General features: G+C 37.6%; 5 protein-coding genes across 7 annotated transcripts; 2 read left to right on the forward strand and 3 right to left on the reverse strand.

Annotated features, from left to right (window-relative positions):
* Positions 1-1,424: 1,424 nt before the first annotated feature.
* Positions 1,425-7,776, forward strand: LOC133706654 (uncharacterized). The gene is made up of 12 exons (XM_062132195.1): positions 1,425-1,665; positions 2,492-2,756; positions 2,842-2,916; positions 3,004-3,062; positions 3,211-3,346; positions 4,201-4,297; positions 4,393-4,459; positions 4,805-4,903; positions 6,013-6,102; positions 6,720-6,874; positions 7,262-7,363; positions 7,478-7,776. The coding sequence occupies exons 2-12, from the start codon at positions 2,510-2,512 to the stop codon at positions 7,626-7,628; spliced, it is 1,278 nt and encodes a 425-aa protein (XP_061988179.1). The 5' UTR covers positions 1,425-1,665; positions 2,492-2,509; the 3' UTR covers positions 7,629-7,776.
* A 179-nt stretch (positions 7,777-7,955) lies between these two features.
* Positions 7,956-10,524, reverse strand: LOC133706656 (uncharacterized). Of its 3 annotated transcripts, none has more exons than XM_062132200.1 (5): positions 10,379-10,520; positions 10,021-10,212; positions 9,367-9,496; positions 9,160-9,274; positions 7,956-8,334 (listed from the first exon to the last, which is right to left on the reverse strand). In XM_062132200.1, exons 2-5 carry the CDS (start codon positions 10,194-10,196, stop codon positions 8,279-8,281), a joined length of 477 nt encoding a protein of 158 aa, XP_061988184.1. In that variant the 5' UTR covers positions 10,197-10,212; positions 10,379-10,520; the 3' UTR covers positions 7,956-8,278. The 3 variants fall into 3 exon arrangements, with proteins under 3 accessions (XP_061988184.1, XP_061988182.1, XP_061988183.1); XM_062132198.1 differs by lacking the exon at positions 7,956-8,334 and adding an exon at positions 8,579-8,667 and having other exon boundaries at positions 10,379-10,524; XM_062132199.1 differs by lacking the exon at positions 7,956-8,334 and adding an exon at positions 8,579-8,667 and having other exon boundaries at positions 10,021-10,200; positions 10,379-10,509.
* Positions 10,525-10,538: 14 nt separating this feature from the next.
* Positions 10,539-13,428, forward strand: LOC133706653 (uncharacterized). The gene is made up of 5 exons (XM_062132194.1): positions 10,539-10,796; positions 10,871-11,609; positions 12,052-12,218; positions 12,781-13,045; positions 13,295-13,428. The coding sequence occupies exons 1-4, from the start codon at positions 10,618-10,620 to the stop codon at positions 12,986-12,988; spliced, it is 1,293 nt and encodes a 430-aa protein (XP_061988178.1). The 5' UTR covers positions 10,539-10,617; the 3' UTR covers positions 12,989-13,045; positions 13,295-13,428.
* Positions 13,429-13,529: 101 nt separating this feature from the next.
* Positions 13,530-14,875, reverse strand: LOC133706655 (NDR1/HIN1-like protein 6). Its single transcript, XM_062132197.1, has one exon. It carries the CDS (start codon positions 14,481-14,483, stop codon positions 13,650-13,652), a length of 834 nt encoding a protein of 277 aa, XP_061988181.1. The 5' UTR covers positions 14,484-14,875; the 3' UTR covers positions 13,530-13,649.
* A 624-nt stretch (positions 14,876-15,499) lies between these two features.
* On the reverse strand, positions 15,500-18,595 carry LOC133743435 (alcohol dehydrogenase-like 6). Its single transcript, XM_062171377.1, has 10 exons — positions 18,386-18,595; positions 18,146-18,282; positions 17,728-17,765; positions 17,210-17,532; positions 16,884-16,966; positions 16,700-16,775; positions 16,542-16,603; positions 16,264-16,359; positions 15,984-16,145; positions 15,500-15,856 (listed from the first exon to the last, which is right to left on the reverse strand). Exons 1-10 carry the CDS (start codon positions 18,438-18,440, stop codon positions 15,740-15,742), a joined length of 1,149 nt encoding a protein of 382 aa, XP_062027361.1. The 5' UTR covers positions 18,441-18,595; the 3' UTR covers positions 15,500-15,739.
* Between the last annotated feature and the right edge of the window lie 848 nt (positions 18,596-19,443).

Genomic DNA, 19,443 nt, shown 5'->3' on the forward strand with positions numbered 1-19,443 from the left:
ACGACCTCAGCTCCGCTGATCCTGCCATCTCCGTCCAAATCCGCTCTCCTAAGGTAAGCCATTTGTCTCCGATTTCACACGGATCACATCCAAAACCCCAAACTGAATCAAATCCGGTTTGAATCTCAGGCGACAATGGCGAATCGAATTGTGCCTGCATGGGATCGAGGGATTGGATCGATAAGAGGTGAGAGGGAGAGAGAAATTGGGTTGGATCCGTCGAAATTGAAGAAAACCTTACGTTGCTACTGCGTTGGATCCGTCGGTGGAGGTTTTAGGGTTTCTGATTAGGTTTTGGGATTTTTTGGTTGTTGCGTATTATGTCAGTGGCATGCGCGTAAATTGTGATGAAAACTGAGCAATTTGGTCATTTTCCATTAACATTCGGAGCCAGGCCTGTTTTATTAGGTTTTGGGCCTGGGCTTGTGTCCTTATTTGTATAAAACTATTTGAAGGTGGGTTTTCTGTGTTTATATCTTTGGTCTGGTGCTACTGTGTAATTTTCTATATATATATATATATATCCTAGTTAACCTAAGCATGCATATATATCCTAATTAACATAGGTTTCTTGCCAACGTCACCTTCACAATGGGCTTCTCAACTTTTTGTCCACCTATTCAATTAAAGTCAAATTCAATACAAATATCATTATATTACCTGTATTCGAAAATGAAAAACTTATCCAGTTAATAAAATAACTTGCACACAGACTATGTACATTATTCTTGCACATCATCTCACTTGCTGTGTTGAAGCTGGTCGTTCTCCGGCCGAGAGGAGAATGAATGAATGGACTTGCTTGGAATTTAGAATACTATATCGAGCCCAAGAGATTAATGTCGGTTTGCGTTTAATTGAAGATATAGGGACGGACACAGCTCCCCATAATTGGAACCAAAGTGTGTGCGTTGCCCCCCAATAATGAGGAGTTGTTGACACTTGTTGATCAATAGTCATCACGTTTGTCAAGAAAGAAAGAAAGAAAGAGGGAGGTGGTTGATTCGAAAAGGGAAAGAAGAGAAGGCGGACAGTTGGTTGATAATTTTTAATTCATATTTCTAGATTCGGAAGGTGGTAAAATCTCGAGTCTTTTTGGGAGTGAAAAAGGGTAGTAAAACACGAAGAAATGACAAGAATAACAGACACTTGGTGTTGACGTAGGATTCAGGCGCCATTCAAACGCTATTGTTTATTTAACAAAAGGAAATATAAAAAATTTAAAATTGAGAGAGAAAAGAAAAGAAAGGAAAGCGACCTGCTGAGGATGCCGATATATACAATACATCTAGTTCCACTTCCACCGATTTGTGTATATACCCAACCCAATAATAATAATAATAATAGTAATGTTATGCTGTCGAGTGTTGAGGTCGATCGAATAAGCTTAAAGCAATTTCCAATAACAAAGAATTTCCAATCCCCCCCCCCCCCCCCCCCCGGTAATGGTATTAGAGTTTTTTTCCAATACCCTCTGATTAGTACCAACCATAAAAAAGAAAGAAAACAATTTTACTTTTGGTTTACTCGTTTTTTTCAACTCTGCGATCTTGCTAGTTGATACCATACCATACCGCCGGGATGATTGTGGGCCGTACGGTTGGTTTTTCTTCAGACCTTTGATGCCCACAACTTGGAGTTGTATCTCTTTCTGTTATCTATCCGGTGAGTCCAATTCTACTCTTTGCTTGCTCTTCTGATCGATTATCTTGCTTTGCATTTTCTGATATATATATTTCAATCAATCTGGTATTACTTCCAAGTAATTGTATGCTGTGGGTTGCTTGTTTCTTTTACTCATCAATCATATAATCTGGAGCTCGAGAAAAGGGTTTACAAATGCCAATTCAGTACACACATTTCAACGTATCTGCACGAGAATTCACCGTCTTTTTATTAAGTTTGGACACCACTTTTTCTTTCCAACTCTTCTCCAACGTCATGGCTCATGCCATTCTTGTGATTCTTTTGCCTTTAAAAGAAAATTATAACATACTTTTCTGAATGCATGATTCTTGCTTCACCGTCTTCACTCAGAGACGACGAGGTGGGGGTTCGTTCAATTTTTGACAATCGCGTCACTTCAAACTAGTCTAGTTCTAGTTTTTACTTTTGGAAATGGAGAGATTTCCTCCTAATTTCCTATTCTAACACTAGCTAGTAATTTTCAAGGAGAGTTCTAGTCAGAGCCATTTCGGTGTTGCTCGTGAGCAAAACCTAATACTTGTGTACTTTGTTGGTTGACATTTAATTACCGTTTATGCTCCACCTTCCTTGTGACATATACCTGCATTCCTTGCACCATTGTATTTGAACTTTCATTTCTCTTTCGTATGGGAGTCTATTACCTGCATTCTGTTCTCATCACCACTCTTCCGTCTGAAGAGGTTTTACATATCCATACACAAGTAGATGGCATGTGCATATACAGCTTCAATTTCAATGGTGCTGGTGCTGGTGCTGATCGACTAAATTTCATTTGAGCTGGCAGATATAACAATACAAGGACATGGGATGCCTGGTGTCAACACCGAAAGATACAGTTGGAAATAGGAGGAGGCCATCAAACATCGGTGATGTTTCTGTTTATGTTCCTGGTCTGCGAATACCTAAACCCGTTGATTTCTCTCAGTCACTTGGTGATCATTTGTCCAAGAGTTTAGTAGAACGTCTATCTGCTTTAAGAACTCGTATAGTTGTAATGGCTGGCCAAGAAGGTCCTACAATCACAAGAACAAGGAGAAGAACCCAACACGGTTAGTCATAAACACAATTTGTTGTTTCATCCAAATAACATGTCAACTTAGGTATCTCAATATCTGAATCAGTTCTTCTCCTCAGGTGGTTCAACATTAGCTGATCTCCAGCAGGCTCTCGAGGATTACTTACCTGTTCTTTTGGGATTAATGAAAGATGGTAAATTTTCTGCCTTATTCATCTCATAAAACTGTGTCCACATGTTTAGATAAATCCTTAAGTGTGTTTCTTATGTCTCTTGTGAAGGAAGCCAGCTACAACACAAGGTTCAATTTGTGTGGGTAAATCAAGAGGATGATGCAGAGGTGGGCATGTTGGAGATCGACATATCATACTGATTTTTATTTTTTTTCTTTTCTTTTCTTTGCTCTTTTGCTCTTTTTTTAAATAGGGTTGAGATTCCATTATCTTGTCACAGGAAACCTGGCTTTATTTGAATGAACCATTTTTCAGGAAACAGCTATGTCTAATGGATGGTACGAGGTGATGTCAATTTTGCATTTAATGGCAATGCTATCATTATCACAAGCTAACTTATTACTTCTTCCGAGAACATCTGCTGACGGTCACCAGCCAAAAGTATCAGAAGGTAGATATCATTGAATGAGACTGAGCCATAGGCAATTTAATCATGTCTTTTTTCATTTTATCATCTCATTTGTTGTCTTAATGTTGCTTGTTATGCCAATGGAGGAAAGTAGTATTGCTGGATCTTTCTACAGTTAGCTCGGACCTTTAATAGTAACAAAGTCTTCTCTTTGTTGAGAATTTTCTAAGAAAGCTGCAGTGTATAGCATGAAACAGTTTTCTGAGATTAGAATGAGAGTGCAGTAAGCTGTTCTGCTGATTATATAGAGTGTTTAAAGAAATCTATCCTGTGGACAGATTCATGTAGCAGATACTGAGCATTAGTCCTCATTCTCAGTCATACAAGCAATACCTTTTTTATTTGTATTTATATCCACAGCAGGTTTCACATGGTTTTTATTTGCGTATGTTATTCCACTTATCCTATTTGATATAAAATATAGAGCTTTGAATGAAGTTGTAGCAAGATTATATTCATCTAATTTTCTTGTCTTCCATCTACATGGTTCAATCTGCTGATGGTCATTCTTAAGTATCAGATTTGATTGAAACCTAGTATGGATGACATGAGAACCAATGACAAATAGGTAAAAGCTATAGTTATGGAGTACACTAAGCTCATGAGAGTCTTCAAACCCGTAAAAACAGAATCCTGATATCTTAAAAAGAGATCCCCGAAACAACTGAAAGGTCTCCTGTTTATGTTATGTTGTGGTGTTTTTGCTTAGTTTTGACTTGTACAAGCAGTAGTTAGTCATCAGTCAACTTATTAGTCAATGCTGTTTGCGCCCGGCATGATTTCATTTGTTTGCTGGTCCTAATTTGAAGGTTTCATTGTTTGTGGTTTTGTCACAGAGAGTAGACGAGCTTCTGTTGATATATTCCTGAAGGCTGCAGGACACCTTGACTGTGCTGTCCGACATGTTCTCCCACAGTTGCCTTCTGAGCTCAAGTTCGTATCAACAAAAGATTTACGTTGAATCTTGCATCCATGTGGTTATCATGATCTTCTTATGCTGTCATTACTAAGACTATTGCTTGATGCAGGAGAAACCTTCCAGTCGATCTAGCAGAGGGAGTTCTTCGAGCTCTTTGCTTACAAGCACTAGGACAGGTAGTAACTTCCTTTGAATGGACAAATCCGACAAACATTGTGTAATTGATCAGCCATCTAACTGTGTAGTATACTAGTAAAACACAATATCCTGCTTGCTAACTGTGGTTACAATATTTTTTTTTTTTTTGTTAAATCTACATCTTTCACTGTAGACTTAAAAAAAAAACAGGAATTGACCCTGAATCTAGATATCTTTCCTACTATAAAACTCAATACTGGAATCTCAAATATGAAATTATGTTCGGAATGTATGTCTCTTCATCTATGATATTTCATGATTGTTACTCTCTTTCTTGTTTGCTTTGATTTTTTGGGACTTACTCTTTCTAATTTCTAATGTAGGGTGTTGATATTCAACTTGGAATGGCAATTGATAGTACAAAAGCCACTCTTGCAGTGAAGCGAAGGCTTGCATGTGAGATGGTAAAGTATTGGCAGCAGGTAAGAAATTCTTGTCATTGTTGATGTGCCATTATTGATTATAAAAGTCATCAAAGTATGGGATATTTGTAGTAATTTTCTATGTTTCCCTTGTTCATCCCCTTTTTCTTCATGTTCTTTTGCTGTACATATTTATTGCCAACTTGGCTTCACATCTTTTAAGAATGTGCACTTTCAACTATTTGTCAGTTGAAAAGAGGAACATCACACCTACAGAACTACTTTATCCAGATTACATCATTGTAGGGCCTGAATCTGGAGGAGTCTTGCAGAGATACCAAAACCTCCTCATGGGATCTATTCCAATGCAGTGAAAACCAAATCAAAAATTTTACAAGCACCACCTTTAGAAAGCATTGATAACAAAGATTATACCCTCTGCTTTACTGATCCTTGAGAAGACTACCCATTTCAACATGTCTGCTCTATTTACTACTGAGTGTGTGTTTGGTTCTAGATACTATCTTTTGCTGTGATCAGTGTTATTTTGTAATGTCACTTTGACTTAGGGGTTATGCATCTTCATGCCTGTATAATGCATGAATATGCATGCCCATTATGCTGGAAATCTGCCACGAGCCCTAATCAGTGTTATTTTGTAATGTCGCTTTGACTTGGGTTATGCATCTTCATGCCTGTATAATGCATGAATATGCATGCCCATTGTGCTTTTATGAAGTCGATGAGATTTATATTCAAATATTTCTTCTTAGAACTTATTGATTTGACCCCATAAGCGGGACCACCACCCCATAGCATGTGGACATCTGCCACGAGCCCACACTCCCCCGGACCTAATTGTATTTGGTTCTTTTTGTCTAGAACAATTGTCATCTCTATAATTCTTCTTATTTTGTCATTATTTTTCCTAGATTTCCAAATTTTCCTCTTTCCTTTACTGACATCGAGTTATTATAGCTGTTTTCATCCACTGTATGTTGTGAGGAGTTTTTATTTATTCCGTATCAGTTACATGCCGTATTTTAGAAGTTAATTCTAATGGTTCACTATTTTCCTGATGATTGTATCTATCATCTCAGTACATTATATGTCTGTTGATCATGTCATGGTTGGTGAATCATTCTTTCTTTATGCCATATGCTTTACAGGCTCAAGATAACATTATGAATCTTCCATTATTAAATGGTTGGGGTGAAAAGCATAAACTCTTTGTGAAGTGGAAATATGTTGAGGCAAAGGTATGCAGCAGTTTCTTGTTTATGCTCTCATTGTATTTTCTCCTTGCTTATTATTGTCTCTCCTGAATTTTTCTTTCACTACAAGGATAGTATTTCCCAGGTTCTCGTTATAAGGAAATCAAAATCATAATTTACATGAAGCTTTCGCTTTTTTTTTTTTTTTTGGATTTCTTTTACTTAAAATGATTCGTTTACACTATTGGCTTGTTTGACAGTGTATTCTGAAAGATTATCAACCCGGTCCCTGTTTCTATTTTTAATGTGGTTTGTCTTACCTTATGTCAGATTTTGTCATGTAGATTCTGATTTTTGTCAAGTAGAAGTATAGAAGATTACCACGATAGGTTCTTTCAGTAAAGTTATTACTTTCCATCAGAACTTTCGAATAACGATCAAGTATTTATTTGATTTCTAAGCTTGATATCTAGTTTAAAATTACATATAAGCTTGAAAAACTCAACTACTCATGCAAGAGTCTTGTATGCTCATTGATTACCTAGGTTGATTGAGCTGATAGAGATCTACCACTATTTTAGTATTTGATTTCATTATGATAATTGAAGTTTATAATTTGCACAGCTGCAAGAAGCTCATCTTTTTCCTCAAATAATAAACAGGCTGCAGCATATTATTATCATGGTTTAATCCTCGATGAGGGTAACACAGAAAAATTTCATGGAATGGCTGTAGCTGCTTTGCAAGCAGCAGACGAGTATTTTAAAGAAAGTAAGAAGGCATGTGAGGCATTTAATGCTGCTTCTCCTTTGTCCAGGTAGGTAGAGGCGGGGTTTACTTGTAAGTTTAAGCTGATAGATGAATCATTTATCTTGATCTGATTATCTGCTTAATCTTGGAAAAGTGGTCAAACAAGCAGTTAATTTCACAGCAATAAGTTTGCGAAATTCCAATTGCCATGAAAGTTTTCTCCTAAGATAACTGTTTAATTAATGTTGTGAAATAAGCAAACTGGTATACTAGTGAAGATTATTTCACAACTCCCTTCTTGAAGTTAGTGTTCATGTGTGTGTGTGTGAAGGTCTATTGTCTTGCAGCTAGCAATGGTAATTATAAGATTGATTTTTCTTAGTTAGATATGCTTCCTTCTTTCACAATCCTTTTTTCAATCAGCAATTGTGCTTAATTAGTAAACACCATGCAGAAACCCACCACTTTGGGGAACCATGAAATATCTATCTGAGAAAATCCCAAAAGATACTTCAAGCAAAGTGCGAATAAACCGTGATCTGTACTCTCATGCAAAGTAAGTCCAGCTTAAGAATATTATGCCAAATTTAACTTCTTTTTCACTCTTGGGACCCAATTGCGATCTCAGTGTTGTATATCGATAGTTTAATTTTGGGTGTCTTGACTACAGAATCATGGAGACGGCACCGACATTGCCTGACTTTGCTCTGGCCTTGAAACCCGACGAATATCAACTTCCTCCAGTGGATCCCTCTTGGAACATGGAGCACACAAATAGGGGACCTACAGCTTCCAACCAGCTCAGGAATGACAGGAAATAAGTCGATGTATGATAATTTTCTGCATTACAGAAGTAGAGGGGTCAATGAATGACCATTCAAAATCAGGTGGATTATGTAATGTAAAAGGTGGCATTTTGTTCCCTTCTACTTTTTCTTTATAAATTTGTTTTCTTCTTCCTCCCATTCATTATGAGCTGTATGTCTGCAAAATTGTAAATTGGCTGCTTCGGGGGACAGAAGAATGATTTACTTGCAAATTCCCGGTCATTGATATGCCAGTACAAAGAGTCGAACACAATTCTCTGTCACTGTTTAGCCTTTAATTTAGATTTAACTACATGAGGGGTTTGAAAGATAATAGAAGGATTTCAAGCAGTAAACAATTAGGTTCTAGCACCAAGAAATTTCGTATTATCGTACCAAACATATTTTACCATGTTTTCAGTTTTACACGAAAGAAACGCTGTAAACCAACAGCTTTTCACATAAGCATTGCTTACAATGGTCATCTCAAAGTTCAGACTGCTTAGAACAGGACGCTCATCCATCAAATATCTAATAGGAGTTTCAATTTACTTCAACTAATACAATATAACTCTACTCCACTAGTTCAGACTCGAATCAAGTTCATTCTTCATTGGTACTGGCCTCCTCTTTTATGTGTAAAGTAAACTCTTGAACTTCTAACACTAGTCCCCTGCACCATTGATGCTGTCTTCATCCAGTTGCCTCTGCTTTTCTTGTTCTACCAAAAAAAAAAGGTCAAGTGAGTTTTACATCCAATCTATGACACAGAGCACCAGATGAAGCATTTGATGACTGAATTGTAAAACTGAGAGGTAACGAACATGTTGGTAACAGACAAGAATAAGAACTTCAATTGATTTTCCTAAAAAAAAGAAAAGAAAAAAGAAGTATAGGACTGAAAATATAATTGAAAAGCATATAATAGAGGACTTGCAAGATGTTTAAACCGAACAAAATAAATATAATTATATATCTGTTTACCAGATAAAATTCTTATGCAAATAGGATATAGGATGCAATGTATGCAGTTCGTCCAACCATGTTCCCCAACCTGCTCTTTCGTGTACTGTTAGTCTGTCTAGTCTGTGACAAGCAGATAAACAAAGAACTAGATATTGATTGATGCAGAGGCACCTCAAACTCATGGTTTTTTTTTTTTTTTAAAAAAAAAAAAAAAAAAAAAAAACCTACACAATGCAACAGGATCCAAGAGGCCACCAGTTGAAGTTCAATAAAATAGTTCACTATGACAGACATTAACAACCAAGTAAGTTTGGTGAGAAATAAGTCAATAATAACTGAAAATATAAAAAGAGCTCAATATCAAAGAAGATTAGAAGACAAATGAAAGATCAAATACTCTGTTTCTCGTTAAAAAAAAAAAAAAAAAAAAAAGGAGGAGGAGGAGAAGAAGAAGAAGAAAAAAAATGCTAGAACAGCATTCACGCTATAAAAACCAATTCAACCGTCCCCTAGACAACCAATAAATCCATTTAAGTTTTCAACAGAGGAAAAGTATTAATAAGATAATGGTGTTACTTACCCATAAGTTTACACATTGCCTTCTGGGTTCGCCTTTCAAGCTTATCAAGCTTCTTCTGCACATCCCTACGAAGTTCCCAGTTTGGTTTTTTAGGAGCAATATTCACGAATGGGTCCTGAACACAGATTGAGATTCAAAACATGTCAACATAAGGGATAATTTTTGGAACAGAAATGCATAGAAGCTAGTCATTAAGTAATGAGGCACCTCTTTCTTCTCTGATGGAGGAGGCACTGCTGCAACAGGGTCTTCAAACTTGGATGGTTTTGGTGGATCTAGCTTCCCTTCCTGAAGCTTCTTATCATGAGGAACATAATTTCGGAATTTCATGTTGGTACTAGTGCAAAAATCAACAATTAAATGTCAAGGCATTATTGTAGAAATACCATCGACAATAATTTTACAGGCAACGAAGAACAGTGCATATCCTATAAAACGTGTAACCGAAAACATGCTAAAAATAACTTGTAAGATAATTCACAGTCAAGTATCTCATGAGAAAAGACAAATTATAACTAAAAATACATGAAAACAAGTGAAGACGTAGCTTTTCAAACAAAGAAAATCAAAGAAGAAGTCTCTTTTGTGTATGGTATTGACAAGATCTACTCTTTTGTCAAACACAACTCCTGTACTTGTGATAATAGTATGCAATCTATGGTTATAGTAGCCCAAATTCCACAAAAATTCCAGAAATCACACGCATTCATTGGCAGTGCCTCAAAACTTTAATCATAAAGAAAAACGTTGGAGTGATGGATGTATGCATAAAGAAAAAGCGAGGTGATTTAGGTAAGTGATGTGCTCACGTTTCATCAGAAAAAAATCATGAAAAGCAAAAAAACAAGAGGATGTGCTCACGTTTCATCCCCATCAGGAGTTTCATTGCTCTTTTCCTGGTCATCGTTAGTGTTACTTTCAAGTTGAGCAGAGTCCTCATCTGGAGTGTTTAACAGTTGCTGTGCAGCTTTGAGGGCTCTGAGCCTCTCCTTTCGTGCCGCAACGATTTCTTCGAGGGAGTCCTCTTCCGCAGCCATTTGCCTAAACGAGATACTAGACAAACGGAAACATCAATAACAATTTGCAACGTTCAAAACAATGACAATGACAATGACATGATGAATATGAAATAAAGCAAAGCAGCCCTAATTGTGCAAGCCCCTTCCAATTTCCCCTCACATATCATCAAAACAACAAATTGATACAAGGCGAGGAGTACCTAAATCGCAGACTGCAGCAGGAGGAGGAGGATGCGAGAGACTGGAGACACCAAATTAGGGCAGCTGCTGTTTTGTCTTCCTTTTATTTATATCGGAAACGACGACGTATGCTTCATGTTTTTGATATAACCTGTCTCCTCCTTTAAAAAAAAAAAAAAAAAGGTCTCTATAAATAGGTTCTAGAAAGAGAGAGAGAGAGGGGAGAATTTGGGAAACGAGGAGAGCGAGTGTGAGAGAGATGGAATTGGGAGATGCGAAGAAGAGATGCGGAGATGTAATAGAGAGAATAGAGAGATTGACCAAAATCACTGCTTCTTGCAAACGCACTCTCCTCAAGTTGGCTCGCTCTGAACTCACTTTCCTCTCCCGCGTCAGCTCCAGCTCCACCTCCTCCTCCTCCTCCTCCACTCCCCTCAGGTAAGTAAACAAACAAACCAACCCAGTAACCCACCCTTGAATTATATGTGATAGTGTAATTTGTAATCTGGCAGTGTCAATATCGGCCACCTCGAGGCAGTTGTTCACATTCTCCAGCACCCTTTTATCACCGGGGTTTCTCGCGTTTGCAAGCCTATTCCTTTGTCTCCCAAAACTTGTTTCAAACATGTCCATGTTGATATAGTTTGCACTCTCAATAGGAACCCAGTCTGGATTATTGTATCTCATAGAAATCCCAAATACATTACTTGGAGGAATGAATCCCAAACTAAGGAGGAGGGCTTGCAATTCCGAATTCAGCAACTCACCGGGGCCGCCGCCCGCTCTGCTCTCGCACTCAAACCTTCCTCACTTATTCTTTTCTTTTCACATGGACTTAGCACCATCCTATCTCATCAACTCAAGCATGAATTTGGGGCCACTGATCTCATGGAGGAAGCCGGTGATTGGATTAATGTATTAGTTGCCACAACATATCAGGAGGCATGTGTATTTGAGATAAAGGTTGGTGGTGATGCTGTTTTCAAGGACTCGTGCCCCAACTGGGAAATCCTAGAGGACCACACACCATTTTTTCCAGCATTCTCTTCTCTCAACTTGTTCTCTTTGGATGTGAAAAACACGGAGACACCTAAACTAGGGGGTGACTGCCATCTTGTAAACTTTGGTACAACTGCTTTGATTGCTCTTGTTTCGGGTATTAGTAATGGAGGTACAGAGAAACTTTTGGCTACTCCAGAAACTGAATTGAGGCAGCGATTTAAGGGCAACTATGAGTTTGTGATTGGACAGGTTATTTCTTCATTCTATTCTAGTCTGGGGTTTTGTTTCTTCATTCCTAGTCTGGTGTTTATCAATGCGGTCACCTTTACCTGATTGCATGACCGTAAACTATGTAAGCACAATGCTTGGTATTATTACACTTAACAAGCTTTATCATATCAATTAACACAAGTTCAATATAAATTTTCTGATAATTTTTTTTTCACTCTCTCTTCTGCCATCTATTAGTTTAATAAATGAAAGAAAAATATCACTCTTTGTTCCAAACTATTAAAGTAGTATGAGTGGCCCCATTAATTATACATGAATTCAACTCCTATGTTATGTTGAGTAGATTTTTTTCCTATAATGTTTCCTGTGGTTGTCACTATTGTGCAGACGGAAAGGGACCATTTATATGCATGTTTAACCTCTTTTGCATCCAGTTTAACGTTTCTTGATCTTCTGCCAGGTGATGTCTGAAATTCAGAATCCAATTCTTGTTGAACTTAGTTGCTCAATATCTGGAAAGCGAGGTATTATTTGTGAAAGCGTTCATTCAGAGTTCAAGGAATTAGTGTCAATGTTTGGAGGGCCTAATGAGAAGTTGAGAGCTAGTCACCTACTAAAGTATCTCACGTAAGTTCTGACCAGTTTATCTTCTTTCTCGAACACTTGCTTTTATGTGCATTAATTTTCAAAAGGAAATAAATAATAATATTCAAAGCAATATGATTTCTTTTGTCTTTCATCTAAAGATGTTCTAATTCAAAACAATACAATGGTGTCCTATAGAACAAACTCTTGCATTGATTGTTTAAGTTTTAACCTTACGCTGGAGGGCCAAATTGTAATATTTCTGAATATTGGGAAGTAAATAACCCACATTAAATGATTACCTGTAAGAGGGAAAAGATAAAAGCTCAGTAATGAGGACAGTCTTGGGCTATTGGGATAACAAGCATTAAACTACCTCTGTGAGGATATTGTCATACTATCTTTTATATGCTTCTTTCAGTATTGACTTCCCCTAAGGGTTAGTTATGCCAGTCCTTACCTCACTGGAACCTGAGTCCCTAAGTTTGGAACATCCTTTGGTTAGTAGTTTCCATAGTTTTGGATTTTCTCTGTGTGTGTGTTTGTATAATATACTTTTTAATCATTTTCTATCCCACACTAACAAGCTTTATGTTTGGTACAGAGTTGTTCCTGATAGTCCCTCTAAACGCATGATGAGCCTTCCGACCACTCGAAAACTGGCTTTGAAGAATAAGGTTGTTTTTGGTACTGGTGATTATTGGCGTGCTCCAACTGTAACAGCTAATATGGCATTTGTGAGAGCGGTTTCACAAGCAGGGATGTCCTTGTTTACCATTGAGCACAGACCACGGGCTTTAACTGGTGATTAGTTCTGTGATGTCTTCAGATTAAAAACTGAAACATACTTACTTGGATAGTAATGGCAGGTATTGTTACTCCACTTTACAATTTAAGAGCTTGGGTCTGTATCTGCATTCATCAATAGCTTAACCTTTACAATTTATAAAGAAATAAACAAGTCCATGAGCTTAACTGGTGCTTGTTTGATCGAAGGTGTGTTTGAAGAACTGTTTCCCATCTGTTTCAAAGTTTGTTGCCCAGTTTGTCTACCATTAAGTTTGCTTTACTAGGTTATAAAGGGCCATTTTGATCACTGAAGATCTGCTTGATTACAGGTTGTGGCATTTTCAAACTGTCCTGCTGGATCAGCTGGAACTTGGAACTTGAAATAGTCAGAAAGCTTAGAGTTTTGCTCCTTCATCATTTGGGATCTTATGTCATAGTCAATAACTATTTTATCTTTCTAGAATTTAGTTATTATATTAGGAGTGGCTCACGTGTGTATATTTGACAAAATGGCATTATTCTGGCCTCGATTAAATTAAATGCACTAATGGAGTAAATTGCGTAGATTAAAAATAATCAAACATTCCATCTCAGTAAGTAGATTAAAATACTACATAGGATGAAAATTGAAACAGCTCCCTATCCCAATCCCCAAAATTGAAGATTCAGTTGTGCTAAATTAACTCAAGGCTTCAATCTAAATCTACAATTATTAGCTTTTATGCTAATGAAATTATTAGCGGTGAGGCTATCCGCAACCAACAAACACTGCCCCAAGATCCTGACCTTCCTGAGCTTCAGTGTCCCCAGTTGAATTGCTACAGGTGCATCAACCTTAAGATCCAAGGGGATGCTTCCAGTTTGTTGTTGCTGTTGCAGTGCATTCATCAATGTGTTTCCGTATTGGTTTTGGCCAGTCAAGGCCACATTGAGTACTGTTTTGTTCTGGTGACCTTGGTAAAACTTTGGCAGTGCCCCTTCACAAAGCCTCATGTTTGTATACCACACGCTCAACCGGCCACCTTGCTCATAATAAATCCCAATCTTCTTGTTTGGGTTGTTAGCTGTTATCTTCACGTCGAATTTGGCATATAGGCTCATGTCCAAATTGAGCCTTAAATCGCTTATCTTCAAGCTATTAACAGAGTAGCTTGGAAGTTTCGGGCGGAAGATGAGATAAAGTATTCCACCGGTGGCTCCTATTATGATCAATACAAGGAGAAGGATGCTCAGTGCCCAACATATACATCTGCAACAACTAGATGATGAGCTCCTCTTTTCTGGTTGCTTCGGCTCTGCAGGGATTACAGGAATGGCACGCGCAACTTGTGATGGTCGTAAACCTAATGGAGGGCGATGCTGTTGATCAACAGGACTAGTACCTATACCTTTCTCTTTCATCTCTTTTTGTGTAATTGTTGAAGAACTCTGGTGTCCATGAGGCACCATAGGCAGCACTATTGGTGATGGTGGCGCCTCCACATCCACAGCAGGATGAATTCTTTGATGATCAGCCATCGGTATCCTTAACTTGATTTCACTACTAAACTAAATGCAATGATCAGACCCCAGGAAAAGAAGAGAGTAAACTTATTTCTTCTTCAGGTGTATTTACATTTCAATCCGTACGCATATAAACAAAAGAAAGCCTTGGCTGTCTGATCACCTTCCTCACCTACTCGCAACAACATATATTTACAAAAGCCAGCTATTTGCGGGTAGTTAAGCTAAGTCGAGAAGCAATCCAACAAACCTTGTGGGAGTCTGATGCAAAAATCAAAGCAGCAGGAAACGAAGGGCCTATTTTGCACTACATTCTGAGAGTTTCATTTGATCAATAGTAAATAAGAAGTAAAAAAGTTGAGTTTCATCCCCTCACCAATTTCCCATTTAAGAGCACTGTGCACATGCTTAGTCAAAGATTAAAACTCTAACGCGTCATATGGAGTGTACTCAGCCCTGCCTTGCACGCTATAGTGCCATGTGAGTGAAAATGATGATGTTGAATAGCATTAGCATCAGTTGAATGTACATAAAGTGATGCCGAAGCCATCATTCCTGTTCGCAAAGCAATGTCTTTGAGATCCAAAGAAGCTGTATTCCATAAATCTGTATCGGTTCATTAGGTTTCGCTTTTAGAGCATAACAGAGGAGGTAAAATAGTCTGGACACATTAGGCACTATGTAAAAACCAAATCAATACATCTTATATTCTTATCGATGAAGTTGAAGGGTTTGCACTTGGCGCATTAATACATTAAGCTAGACCAAGTCATGTAATGACAAACCAACTTCATCTGTGAGTCGATCATTGGTCCGCTATTATGTAACTAGGTAGCCAACTATTACATATTGACAAAAAAGAAAAGAAAAAAGAGCCCTACCACTTCATGACTTGATTTCCATTTATGCATCAGATATGTCACTGCACCGAAGAATTTCAACTTTCAGAAATAATAAAACTTGCCAGATAAGATGGTGGCTGTTCTTTATACAGTATGAGTAAAATACACAAGGTAGCCAACCAGCTAAAATTCGCTAATGTAGCAATAAGAATGCATATTTGCAATAAAGTCTAAACTTTAACAGCAGAGCAGGACTAAAAGCCCTCAAATGAATTTATTCTTTTTTCTTAAACACTCAAATGGATTGATTACAGATAGTCTCCCTGAATACACACTTCCATGCCACTTGTAACTTGATGAGAACTCCAGTTATGCGGCTAAACAACTTATGCTGTTCTATCCGTTAGTCATATAATAGAAGAAGAGAAACTACTTTTCCATGTGCATAACACAACGCAAACACTTCCCTTCTCTCATCAGATCAAAAGCTTTGTTGATATCTTTAAATGACAGGTTATGTGTTATGTACTCATCAACTTGGATTTCCTGCAGGTAAATTTCGTAAAATTAGCAAAAGCTTACATAATCCAATTGGTATCAAATCTGTTGACACTTGAAATAACATGCTTGCGGTACAAAAAATAACCTAATGAAGTTCACTGGTTGGTATTACCTTTTTTATGTACATGTCAACTAACGAAGGGAGATCAGATTTAGGTTTCCATCCTCCAAAAAGAGACCCTTTCAATGTTCTTCCAGTTAGAAATATTCCATAATGAGCAGATACTTCTGGTTTTACTTTTGGCACACCAAGTGTCACAGTCAATCCCCATCCCTTCAAACAATGAGCATATAAAAAAGATTGAAGCAATGTTGAGTGAATAAAACTTCTTTAGCAAAAGCTGAAATATGCTTAGGAAAGAAGATCAAAAACTGGGATACGAGAATATTACATCGCAACATGCCTGCAATGCAGTAGTTACCATTCCTGTGTCACCTATACATTCAAATGCGTAATCTGCCCCTCCACCTGTGAGATGCTTAATAACCTGCAAGAGTAAGCTGATTACAACAATTCCGATCACCTCAACCAATTCGCCATTGTCTCAAATTGGTTAAACATAAAATTAAGAGTTCCATCATTGGACAGGCTGGATGTTTAAATTCTTGTTTCTCTCACGATAAATATTCATTTTGAGGCATCTGGTCTTTCTCTCGTTTTAACAATTACCTGTTGAACAGGTTCTTTACTGTCATTGGGGTTAATAAATTCGGTAATTCCAAAAGCTTTTGCTGCACCAATAAGAACATCATGCATTACTTACTGAAAGATACATGGTGACTCATACCAGAGAACTCGAGACAGGAGAAAAAGGAAAACAAAAATACCTTTTTCTTCCTTTTCAGGATTAGTGTCAACACCAATTATTGCTGATGCGCCCCTAAGCTTAGCACCCTGTGCAACCTATCATTCAAGAAATCGTTATTCTTAACTATGGTGCTCAACTACTATTCTTGCTGGAAAAAAAAAAAAAAAAAGAGGTGGTAACACTGGTAACAAGTCTGCACATACAGAGAGGCCTACGGTTCCGAGACCAAATATCACCACACTTGATCCATTAGATATATCAGCAACATTCCAAGCTGCACCCAAGCCTACAATTATATCCACATTGTTGGGTCACAACTTATTCTCATTCACATTTTAGTATTTGAACTGTTATTGCCAGCTCATTTAGTTTGGCCATTGGATAGGAACTTCTACTCTATAAGAAATCTTAATTTCTACTCAATGTGTGTTTATGTATGCGTGTCTGTATATACGTACACATCGAAAGAACAGATCATGTATCATGTGAAATTGTGATTTAATGTCAATATGATAATGTAAAACTCTACCTGCAGCTACTCCACAACTGAGAAGGCATACTTTGTCCAGAGGCACAATTGGGTTGATTTTGACAGCACATCCCGAGTGCACGACAGTATATTCACTGAAACTTGAAACTGCACAATAATGATAAACGGGTTTCCCACTTATGGCAAAGCGTGTCCCTTTATCACTATGCATTACACCTCTCCTTTCTAAACCCAGTACTTGGCATAAGTTGCTTTTACCCGATATGCATTGCCTGCATGTTCCGCATTCTCCAGTGAAGACTGTTAACACATGGTCCCCTTCTGTAAATTCAGTCACTTCCTGGCCAACACTCTCAACAATCCTGCAAATAGCAGATAAAGAAGCATGCACTAATATCGAATACCGTAGAAGTAGTTGATCATCCTCACAATACAAGCTATGCATTGTAACATTCTCTGCCTCTTTTTTATTTTTATTCTTATTTTTTTTTAAATTTTTTCTTGGGGGTGAGGTTGAGAGGAAAGCAAATACATGATGAAATAGGGAGAAAACTGACCCTGTTGCTTCATGCCCAAATATCCGAGGAAAGATAGCCTGCAAAACAGCAGGGGGAGATGGAGTGTGAAATACCAGTATTCTCATTCCCAAGTTCAGCCCCCTTTATACAATGGAGTCTAACTTCATTAGAGTAAACAGGATGTCACTTGGAGCTTGAATTCAGCTTCTTAGCTATCCATTAAAAGATTCCCCAGCTTAAAGATTCAAATAAAATAATATCCGTTCGAACATCAATTCAATCTATCCAATTTTGAATTCACAATTCCTAATTCTGTTGCTGTATCGGTGTTTAATCGTGCGAATATGCATGTATTATATTGTTTCCTTGCATGCATAACAAAGATGATATATAGTTATATACACATTAATTACTTGAATCATAAGAAAAAAGGAAAGAAAAGGAGAGGAGTGAGTACCTGGGACTCCCAGGCAGTGAGGTCACTGCGACAGAGAGAGGTGCAGACAATTTTGATCCTTATCTCCGATGGCTGAGGTGGACTCACATCCACTTCCTCTATCACCAAAGGCTTTCCAGGTCCCCATGCCACCGCAGCTTTTAAATTTAGATTTAGAGAAGACAAAGTAGATATGTAAAATGTTTACGACGAAGCAAACTGTGTATGAATGAATTAAACACATTACAGAAATTAGCATACCTTTGCAGGTGATGACATTATTGGGTTGTTTCAGTTGTACGGAAGGCAATGACATTTGTTAAAATCGATCAATAGCAACGGTGAACTGTGAACAAACAAGAAGAAGAAGAGGAGGAACTCAGTCAACTCACCAACAATCTCTATGCATACCAAGCAGCCGCACAGCTGGGGGTTGGTAGAGTAAGACTCGAGAATTCCTCACCTAATACTTGCATAGTGTTAGGGGCCGCATTTGTAATCATTAGTCAAGCGTTTGGTCAGTTGTTTGTGTGTTAGGGATGTTTTGGTAATTTATAAATTATATATTTTATTTTATTTAGTATTTAGTCTCCTCGGCCAAGTGTATGTTTCCCACTGCCTTGCCATTTAAGCATGTTATGCTCTTTAGGGAGGGTTCTTAGTCAGCATAGTTTGGACTACGGAATTAGTATAGGTATGCACATGTATTTTTATTTTTGCCTCCCTTCATGTCTTACCATCAATAAAAGAGGAATTATTCAATCATCTGTGTCCCGTGAGATTGTTTTTTGATCTTTCCTTTCGATTATTCATTTGTTCATCGTGGTTGCTGTAACGCTCCAAACTGCACCTCACCAGCTTGAGCACGTCACAGTGGCGCGTGTCTCTAAGACATAAAACTTAAGGTTCGATTTACATCCTAGAAACCCGCAAGGCATTTAGTTGAAATAATATTTTTCGTGAAACACACAGCGGAAACTTGAAAATACATTCGAGGTGAAAAACCGTTGAAAATCACTAAGTTCACTTTGTTCGTCTAGAACTTACAACTTTGAAAAATCGAGAGACAACGGACTTAGCAACAACAATTAACTTTCATAAAGTTTCAGAATAACAACTTCAAGAGTTAATGGTCGAGATTTTAAAACTGGAACCTGGTTATCATTTTGACATGTTATTTTCACAACCATTTCAATATATATGCACTATGCTCTCTACATAATGCAAATCAAACTCTAAAATTCTCGAAGTCATAGAAATTAGTTCGGGAGTCCGAAAAATTCCCCGAAAATTCTCACAAACTCGTTATGTCACGTACT

The sequence above is a fragment of the Rosa rugosa genome, chromosome 4, assembly GCF_958449725.1.
Source record: "Rosa rugosa chromosome 4, drRosRugo1.1, whole genome shotgun sequence".
Taxonomy (NCBI): domain Eukaryota; kingdom Viridiplantae; phylum Streptophyta; class Magnoliopsida; order Rosales; family Rosaceae; genus Rosa; species Rosa rugosa.

Coding starts and splice junctions, on each gene's coding strand:
- LOC133706656 (XM_062132198.1), bottom strand. CDS start 10,196: ATGGCTGCGGAAGAGGACTCCCTCGAAGAAATCGTTGCGGCACGAAAG. Junction 9,275..9,366: donor CTCCATCAGAGAAGAAAGAG/GTGCCTCATTAC, acceptor ATCTGTGTTCAG/GACCCATTCGTGAATATTGC. Junction 8,668..9,159: donor GGCAATGTGTAAACTTATGG/GTAAGTAACACC, acceptor ACGAAAGAGCAG/GTTGGGGAACATGGTTGGAC.
- LOC133706654 (XM_062132195.1), top strand. CDS start 2,510: ATGGGATGCCTGGTGTCAACACCGAAAGATACAGTTGGAAATAGGAGG. Junction 3,063..3,210: donor ATCAAGAGGATGATGCAGAG/GTGGGCATGTTG, acceptor ACCATTTTTCAG/GAAACAGCTATGTCTAATGG. Junction 6,875..7,261: donor GCTGCTTCTCCTTTGTCCAG/GTAGGTAGAGGC, acceptor AACACCATGCAG/AAACCCACCACTTTGGGGAA.
- LOC133706655 (XM_062132197.1), bottom strand. CDS start 14,483: ATGGCTGATCATCAAAGAATTCATCCTGCTGTGGATGTGGAGGCGCCA.
- LOC133706653 (XM_062132194.1), top strand. CDS start 10,618: ATGGAATTGGGAGATGCGAAGAAGAGATGCGGAGATGTAATAGAGAGA. Junction 10,797..10,870: donor TCCTCCTCCACTCCCCTCAG/GTAAGTAAACAA, acceptor GTAATCTGGCAG/TGTCAATATCGGCCACCTCG. Junction 12,219..12,780: donor CACCTACTAAAGTATCTCAC/GTAAGTTCTGAC, acceptor TGTTTGGTACAG/AGTTGTTCCTGATAGTCCCT.
- LOC133743435 (XM_062171377.1), bottom strand. CDS start 18,440: ATGTCATTGCCTTCCGTACAACTGAAACAACCCAATAATGTCATCACC. Junction 16,604..16,699: donor TCCTGAAAAGGAAGAAAAAG/GTATTTTTGTTT, acceptor TTATTGGTGCAG/CAAAAGCTTTTGGAATTACC. Junction 15,857..15,983: donor TTGACATGTACATAAAAAAG/GTAATACCAACC, acceptor ATTTACCTGCAG/GAAATCCAAGTTGATGAGTA.